We start from the raw sequence: 9,633 nt of genomic DNA, 5'->3' as shown, positions 1-9,633 counted from the left end.
AGAAACAGTGCTTTCTTCGGCAGGCGATGATTATTAATAAAGGGTGAATAAACTGGACACAGTAGACTTTAGTTGCTGTCCCAGCGACACCGATTTTCCACCACGTATTCGGTTAGGTACCATTTCATTGAGAAGAGGCTGAAGTCAGCTTAGTCCTGCCAAGTCAAGCAGGCTCCGGTGCGTGGGGGGGGGCGGCAGTTAAGAAATTTCGATCGGAGTGGTAAACCCTCACGACGATCAAGTAGGACTCTTTGTACAGTTGCTTTAGCTTCATGGAGGTACAATGCTGACTCATGGCGCCACTGGACACCTGTTTTTTTCGAGTTTTGACAAGATATGCATTGACTTTGATACAGTACACAAAAATAATCTAATACTCAGCTTTCTGATCCCAGTCCATGGTGCATGCGTAAACACCAAGGAAGAGCTGGTGGCTGCTTGGGGCAATGGTTTGCACAACAGAGTTGACAGGCGCGGTTTACAAGAGTTAGTCGTTTCGTCTCATTCAAATCGACGGCTTGTAATTCCAAAACGAGTGTTTTGTCAGATAATTATCCACGGTATCCAGCCTCGGTGCAACCTGTTTGGGACGAAAGTTAGGAGCGCCCGGCGTATTTTTGGTGGCCAGACGATATTCTGTCGTGGAAAATGTGGTCGACAGGAAAGTTTGATGTATATTCTGCAGTCCTGCTGAACCACGATGATGCTAGATGGGTTGCAAGGGAACTCACGATACGTTTCCGTCGGCTGGGATACACCGTCTGCGGGGAGTTGAGTCCTTCATCAAGCCTAACCTAATTGCTGTTCAGGAGCACCAAGCAACTGCGACAGAATTAATCAGAGTCTCAGATGAGTGCGGAGTGACCGTGTGGAGCGAGAAGAAGCAGAAGTATGGTGTCGATGATTGTCCCTTCACCATAGTCTAAGTCTTGCGTGCGATTGATCGTGATATCGACGTTTTGGTCCACCAACCGATGATCACTTCTTATCGAGAGATCTGCTTTCCTCAATCCGCTAAAGCTGTTATTGGACTGGGACCTCCTGAGGTCGCAGTCAGTGACTTGTGTTTGCTCGGCCTTTTGGGCTCTCTACGTACTTAAAACACTTTTATGCGTGGTTCATGGCGTTGAGAGTACATTTTTGCCATTGAACCTCACACCAGACCTAGTATAGCGGACACTTTGTGCCTGTGCTAGCGCTTACCACGCCTTGAAGAGCATTCAGCACTGCTTGTCCTTTCTTTGGTTATTGGTCTTCACCGGCGTGTTCCCGCATCAAACTTTGTTTTTACACTCGTTGGGATTCATCCTGTCTGATCGGAACTGTTTCAAGGCATGATTTCAGATGGCAAGCCGCCCTCGTTTTACACCCTTCCACATCTATTGCTTGGAGTTACTTTTCATGTTTGTGACCACGCTGTTCAAAAATTAATGACAATAAAGATAATAGTGGGAAGCAAACTGTGGGGACAAATGAGGGGTTCTCGTTAGGGATTGATCGGCACAGAAATAATACACCCACTATGATGAATATCAGCGACCACTGGTTAGTGACTTGTGCATACGGATTAACACAAAACGGACAACCAGTGGAGCGAGGTGAGGAAGGAAGTACATTCATCCACCGGATAGACACAAAAGTCATTGCGAAGGGTGGCTTTTAGAATCGAATACTCAGTATTGATCAAAGGGGTTTTCGTCCTTCTAAGCAAGTGCGTCTTACAATCACTTGTGAAGCCCGAACTTAGTGGAACGTGCTTCAACGGGTATGACGACCCAGATCAACCTAGAAGCACCCACAGAAGCCGGTTTCCACTGAATTCCCACTCACCGTCAAAAAGAGAATTATATATATGTATTGCTACACTGTTATTCAACATTTATATTGCCATAACTGACAGAAGTCCCAAGATGTGGCCTAGAAAATTTTTGGGACGGAAGCCACAAAGAAAATAATCAAGTTCGCACATTTTCCACTGTTTACTGCCATCAGAGCACAGAGCGAGATACATCTGGGGGTATGAACCACTGATATTAGGAACACGGCATGACAATAGGTGAAGAATCAAGGAAGTTCGAGATTGATCGAGTTGGGTAAAAGGTGTGAACCTATGCTAAATGAGGGCGGATTTGGATAAAGAAGGCTGGAGACGGAATCAATCTTAAAGGACGTGTGGTACGTCGGGCATTCTGCGTCCTACCTTACCAGGATAAAAACAAGCTCCACAACACATACTTATGACCACAAGGGCATGGTTTTGAGCAACAGGATAGTGTCCGGAGATTAGCTACCCCTAATAACCGAATAGCACATCGATTGGACGGATATGTCACGTGCAGGCAACGGACCAAACAAAGGCATGCCCTGATTGGTCAGAATGCTAACCAATCCAGATGGGGCATCTTTGGCTCGACGCTCCTCGCACCCTCACGGAGACCTTGAGAAACATTCTGTGATTGCTCTATAAATACGGACGTAATAATCTTCCTTTGTCTCTAAAATGAGTTCTCTGAAGCTACCGTGTCTTTTAGAGGACGGAGCAGGAAGCCAAGGACCGACAGAGAGTTGTTCGACCGTTCAGTAAGTCACAACAGATAGCCACACTTTCTTGGTCTGACGACTAGCAATTGAGAATCAGGTTTGTGTCAGCGAAGTTTGTGTTTTGCGATGGTGGTTTTCAGAACTTTATTGGTGATTTGGGCAGGTGTCCCGCGATGCGTTTCTGTTCAAAACTACGCATGTGCTTCCATACACATCCATATTCGTAAACGCAGTCTAAGATGGTGAAAAAAATAAAAAGACAACCGTCCAACTGTAGCATTCTTTTGGTACTAGCTGCCATGCCACCCGAGGGAAGCATGCGGGTTGGGATACTGCCGGGTTGCACAAGCCTGGACAGGGGAAGTCGAGAGGCAGAGATCGGGGTCGAACCACAGACCTTACGGTCAGTAAATTTGCGCTCTAACCACTGAGGCATCTCGACAGAATAAGCAGACCGCTTTTACAGGTGATTGCGGTATGGTTTGACCGGACTAAATTAGCTGCAGGAATTGGACACTGTGTTGCACCCTGATCGTTCCGCAGCAGCGTCCTTTCAGTATCTAGCTGTTACGTCACATCCGAAGGAAGCACGACAGCTGAGATACTGTTCGAGCTGAGTTTGAATCACCGACCTTCCGGTCAGTGAGTTCGCGCCTTAACCAGCAAGCTATCTCACGCTATTTCGAGGCTGGAATGCCTGTTCTGTGTGCGTGGAATCTCCATTCAAACCTGTCATCAACATGAAATTTCTTGATTTTCTGGGTTGAATTGATCACCAGAGTAGCAAAAAATGTCTGCAAACAGGGGGACCAATAGACAGTCCATGGGTACTCCAGTGGTCTGCAGGCTTTTGGTACACGGTTCTACAAAAGCACACAAGTTATTCCCGGAAATGGCTGCGAAATGTGTGTGGCGAAAGACTGTGTCAGTAGTTTCGTCCAGCAATACACAGGTAAAAATTCGAAACTACCCATCAGAGTGTGATGACATCATTATCTCCCAGTGGTTTCAAGAACTTCCACGAGCGACTTGGCTTTGGGTGCTTCTTCAATGCTCTTGAAGTCTGTTGTATGCTTCATGTGAGGAACGTAGATGACGGTAAACGGTTGAGTAAGATATGGAAAGTTTGAATTAGATATCGCGAGCCATCGTTTCGAAAGATCTTTGCAACCAAGTGACGAGACGCCTCGGTGGCTAGAGCGCGAATTTACTGACCGGAAGGTCTGTGGTTCAAACCCGACCTCTGCCTCTCGGCTTACCCAGTCTAAGGTTGGGCAACCTGGCAGTATCCCAACTGCCAAGCTCGGCGAACAGACCAACAACCAAAGTATCCCAACCCTCGTGCTTCCTTCGAGTGGCAGTAAGGCAACGAAAGGATGCTACAGCCGGGCCAGTGCTGCTTCGATTCGCCATTATATCGCCTGACGCGTTCCCGAAATCAGGTAGCAGTCTGATGCGATTATCCGTCTTTCTGTGTGTGTGTACACGCGACTGTGTGCTTTGGCTGGGAATTCGCCTTGTTGTGTGTTGGTTGTAATAGATCACTGTTGAGATTCCTGCTTGATATCTGGCCACTGCAATATGCTAAGGCGCGCGGTAAGTCCAAACCAGATAGATAAAACTCAGCTGTATTGATTTCTAGTGCTTCGGTACACGTCCATTTCGCGCGTGACCTTAATCTTGACTGGAATATGCGTGTGCCATTGAAGTCAGTTTGGTGGTGACGAGTGTGTGTGGAGTACGGTGGCTGAGTTGGACATGACGAGGTAGAGAAGTTCTCTCCAACCGTCATTTTTCTTTGGCGTCCAATTCGAATTAGTCAAAGAAATTGGGGCTCTACATTACTAAAAAAAGTGGAGTATTTTCACAAACCAATACGAACACTACTCCGTGATGCAGGAGCTTGCTTACCGGAAGAAAATTCCAACATGAGACCGACCTTCAATTGTCACTAAGGTGCACTAATTTTGGTTATGCTGAATAAGACAAAATGTGGCCGACATTGGCTGCGAAACGAAACAACCGAGTTTTATGTTTCCGACCTATGAAGTTTGATTGTTGATCTGTCCGTCGACATTGATAGTTGGATTGAAAATCAAGGTGACGACACCAGGCTAATTTGGGATAACAACCTCAGAAAGATTACACTACCATGCATCAAAAGGGCTGCGAAAATGACTGCAAGATATTTACGGGGATATGAAATAACACTCGTTCTCAAGTCTGCGAACCAAAAGAAAGATGAGGGAGGCGAAGACGAACGTGATCTACAGACTTCAATGTAACGACTGCGACAAACAATATGTCGATCAGACTCAGAGAAAACACGGACACAAGCTTTCCAGCAGACGGTATGACCCAAGTTCACCGGGTAGCATGGCAACTAGGCACCGAAAGGTTACTACAGCTGAACGTTTTTCCATGTGGAGGGTTCACACCATGAGACGACCCAATGTACCTAGATGTTTCCCACTAAGTGGAAGCGATGCTAGAAAACTGAAGGACATACAGCAGATTGGATTCCGGAAAGTATCAAATGAAAACCTTACGATGAAGCAATGCAACCCTCATGAGGTATGACAACTGAGGTACGCCGAAGTCGCTCACACTTCAGGAATATCTGGGAAGTTCATATGGGGCTAAAACCGTTGACTTCTCAGGTCAGGAGCTAGTGCAGTGAATTCCACCCTATCTGGAGCAAAATGCTAAGCCGTATCTTACTGAGCTCACGCTGAAAAGGGGCAAGCTACTGACTGAAAGGCAGTCTGATTACATTTCTCGAGGCTTACACAATCTGAGGGAGTTTCACTCCCCGTCGTGGGGCAACTTGGTGCTGAAAGATGAGGGAAAACAGAGAGATGGAGAACAAAATGGTTTTTTGCTAGACAGAGCAAGAGGGTGGCCGGACAGAATTTCAGATAAGAGCTATCCTGTATTCAGTACCAATAGACAATGTGCTAAAGAAACTTACTCATTCAATCTCTATTGGTTGCTCTGTTGTAATTCCATCCATGACACCGTTTGATAAAGTCTGGGAGAATGGGATTGGTTGCAGCGCATCCACCATTGGCTGATTACCCACCAATCGAACACCAACAGCCAAAGGCGCGCTGGTCAATTGCTGCCGCTGTTCCATCTGCTCCAAATCCTTTTCGCGACCGTGCGCTGTTGCTACACGGACTACCACTTTGCTGAGTTGATCGCAAAGAGGACCGGGGAAAAGAGTGATGGTCTTGGTGATGTTATGCGTCTTGTAGATCCCCACAAGTTGATCAGCTAATTCAAACATGTTGTTCCGCAGGGAAATGACAACAAACTGTGCGTTTTTGGTTCGCTCTTTCAGATAATTCCCTACTATGGAGACATTTTTGAAATCCAACGCAGCGTCTATTTCATCCATCACATACAGTGGGGTAGGTTTGTAGTGGTGCAAGGCGAAGACCAGTGCAAGGCTGGATAGGGTCTTTTCACCACCCGACAAATTGGCTATGTTTTTCCAAGACTTTTTCGGAGGTCGAACGCTGAACACAATTCCTTCGGAGAATGGATCGAGGGAATCGATGAGTTCAAGTTCCGCATCGCCCCCTGTAAATGAAAAAAAAGAAATTATGCCTCTAATTGGAATGAGTCACCATAAAGGGAGGCCGAGACTCTGGCGATAAAGCATGAGAAGACAGCTGTTTGACTGCAACTTGGAAAACGAGAGCTCCGAAATTCGAGAGCGACAAAACATTTTAACACGTAAGAACAGACGAACAAGCTGGACCACCTACACTGCCGTCACCAGCCACTTTCAAATCAACATCATCGCGGACCACACTCTGAATAGCCCTCAATCAATCAATCAATCAATCAATCAACCAATCAATCATTCATTCAGTCAATCAATCAATCAATCGACCGATCGATCAACCAGTCCGTCAGTCAATCAGTCAGTCAATGGAGCATTCTATCTATCAATCCATCAACAGATCAGGCAACCAGTTAAACTATGTATCTATCTATCTGTCTATCTGTGTATGTTAATAATAACGGATTCACAGATCAAATTTTAAGCAGGAAATCCAATATAGTTTAATAAAATCCAACAAAGCGGTGAGCATAATCAGGCCCTCAGGCATACGCACGAGCCTATGAACGCTCAACAGGCGTACTTCCGGCAGCCTGATCATCATTCAGTTTTGAACTTTTCGTCAATCGATCGCAGTTCGATGTGACTTGGTCCATAGTCGCCTGTTGTGCGGACTCTGGTTTGTGGGCTACATGCAGTAAGCTGTGCTATGGTAACGCCGTTGTTTTAAGATGTCTTCTCTGTGGGGGCGTTGGCTTATCTGAACCATATGTGCAAGCTGGCTATATTGCTTTATACACTGGATACGGGTCATTTATTGGCAGACTGTGGGCCTACATTTCCGCAGTTTAACTCAGTACTCCTAACTGGTGCGGTGATATTAAGGTATCTTCGAGTTTATTGATGCTCGCATACTCCCAGTTAGTAGTATCACCGTTACACCAGCACAGACGAATAGATTGCAGTGGAACATTTGATGGATAGAGGGGCGTCAGTGAAGGTCGGCGAACGAACATCTGCAAGGGCGAATGATACTTCCCGATTGACCAGGAAAGGGTTTTGTTTGAAGTACCTGACCCTGAGATTTGATTGCCTTGGGAGACCCCATCCTGAGCCACCGATTCAACCCGCTTGAACTCAACAGCGCGGAGAGTAAGACACAGATGTCTCACTGCTGGCGCTGCTACGCCTGTTACGCTTGAGCCGTATCTGGCTACTGGTGGGTTTTAACTGTATTTCGACCTATTGGATAGTCCACAAACGGTCGTAGTCAGGAAGTGCGGTTTTCACGTCCGAACTTTCTAAACCACTGTTTCTTGTGGGAAGGCAGCATCGCCTCTTCTATAAGGATGAAAATACTGGTCGCCCGGAGGAATCGCCTTTTGCATCCACACCCCAATCGCAGTATGAATTCATCTCCAGGTCGCCTCGTATTACGCTTATTCAAAGTGCAGGAGCTTGAGTAGATCCAGCTTTCACAATTCAAACCCTGCAGCTGATTGCAACTCTTTCAATAAACCGTGGTTAGAAACAACTCAAAAAAGGCTACCAAGGCAGCTGTTTTCCGCGAAACAAAAGCGATTTAAAAGACCAGAACCTACCTTGAGTAATCATCTGATACATTTCTTTCAATTTGGCCGTGATCGCATGAAAACCATCCAGGAATTCGGAAAGGCGTTTAGCTTTTGCATCTTCCATCAACTTTCGTTGTTCACCCAACAGAGCTGTCACGTGATTTAATTCGCCCACACGAGTCAGATAGATTTCAGCTTTGCGACGAAACTCCTCGATGGCGGCCATATTTGGGGCAAGACCAGCGATTCTTTCTTCCAATCCCCGGAGTTCTTGGCAATCAACAGAGAGTTCTGAAAAAATCGAAAGACTGAAGTAAGAAGTCAAGCGTTCGGTTACAGAGTACGCTGTCTTCCTATAGTTTGTATTGGCGAGGGCGGAAGTGTGGTAATGGATTTCGGCAGGTAAAAAAACGTTCAGCTATAGCACCGTTTCGGCATCTAACTACCATGCCATCGGAAGGTGGCACGATAACTGGGATACTGCCAGGTTGCCCAAGCCTAGACAGGGGAAGTTTAGAGACAGAGGTTGGGTTCAAACCATGGACCTTCCGGTCTTACCACAGAGCCATCTCGCCCATCAGCACCGACAGGTGAAACAACACCAAATATGTAAAGGCCTGCTGATCATGAAGATTCTGGAATTCGCCGCGGTCTCGCTAGATTAGACCTTCCATTCTAGATACATATTTGAAAGTATGAAGGCAATAGTGTCAGTGCTGGCAAATTTCATGGCTCGTCAGCAATGCAAATGCATGGTGCTTGTCAACACCTGTAATGTTCTGACCCTCGAAGACGTGAAGGGTCCTGGTGAAGGATTAGAATCGGTTAAGATTCCTGGGCGGTAGCGCGGGCATATTGTGAAAAAAATATTGAAAAAGTGCAGCGAGGCACAGGTCCTTATTGGTAGCAATTCGTAAAAAATACCCACATGGGGTATTTGGGGACAGTACGAATTACAAAACTATCCAGAAACTGTTTGGGCCAACAAATCGAAAGATCCCAATGCGAGGCGATTTACGATCAGACATTCACTTTAATCAATTCAGCAAAAATGTCAAAAAACAGAATTTACCGTTAAGCTGATCGAGAGTATAAGTAGGTAGGACGGTGGACTTTTGTCGTTTTTCGGCAACTGGTGACGCGTTAATTGAGGTTTCGTTAAGCGGGACGCCTTCGGGTACGGGTTGAGACGACTGCGAATCCGACGCCGCGTCAATTACGGTGGTCTGGGTCTCTGTAACAGTATCCTCGTCATCAGAGAGGTCATCTATACGATGCAATCGAAGGCTCCTTATTTCTCGCTGCCAGTGACGAGCTTTCGAGGAAGCCTGGTTCAATTCGGACTCGAGCTGGGCAACGGCACGGCGCGCGGAGGATTCGGACTTTTGTAGCTCAGCCAAAGAGGCTTCGATCTCGGCCAAACGGCTTTGAGCCTCTTCTTTACACTTCTGGAGTTGTTCCACCTGGACAAGCAAATAATGTGCACACATATATCGGAAAGCACTGTGAACAAGGAGGAGTCAGAGGTCAAATAAAAAAATCTTTGAGCTGTAGTATCCCTTCGGTGCCTAACTGCGATGCCACCAGAGGGACGCACGAGGACTGGGATCCTGCCACGCTGCCCAAGCCTAGACAGGGGAAGTCAGGAAGCAAAGGCCGGGTTTGAATCACGGACCTTCCGGTCGGTAATTTCGCACTCTAACCACTTGAGCCGTCTCGCCTCCTGGAACCAACAGTACTCAATAGGTACGAAAGATTCAGACACCACTGTTCTCAAAGCGTCCGTGATATAAGGTTGAGCAAGCGCTGACACAAGTACATGTTCGAATTATGTCATGATAATTACTGGTTCCGTCTCGCCTGAACCAACAGTACTCAATAGGTACGAAAGATTCAGACACCACTGTTCTCAAAGCGTCCGTGATATAAGGTTGAGCAAGCGAGCGC

The 9,633-nt window shown here is 46.6% G+C and overlaps 1 protein-coding gene across 1 annotated transcript in view; it reads right to left on the bottom strand.

The window, feature by feature from the left end:
* Nucleotides 1–5,512: 5,512 nt before the first annotated feature.
* T265_15489 (hypothetical protein) overlaps nt 5,513–9,633 on the bottom strand; it is a gene marked incomplete at both ends in the record, with an annotated part of 25,494 nt that continues 21,373 nt past the window's right edge. The window contains 3 exons of the mRNA XM_009178357.1: nt 5,513–6,126; nt 7,714–7,977; nt 8,759–9,149. Of these exons, the coding sequence (XP_009176621.1) occupies nt 5,513–6,126; nt 7,714–7,977; nt 8,759–9,149 (1,269 nt within the window). The remainder of the gene's footprint in view (nt 6,127–7,713; nt 7,978–8,758; nt 9,150–9,633) is intronic.

This window comes from Opisthorchis viverrini, assembly GCF_000715545.1.
Source record: "Opisthorchis viverrini unplaced genomic scaffold opera_v5_544, whole genome shotgun sequence".
NCBI classification, from domain to species: domain Eukaryota; kingdom Metazoa; phylum Platyhelminthes; class Trematoda; order Opisthorchiida; family Opisthorchiidae; genus Opisthorchis; species Opisthorchis viverrini.
Note: the sequence above shows the minus strand (reverse complement) of the source record. Positions and strands in the feature narration are given on the sequence as shown.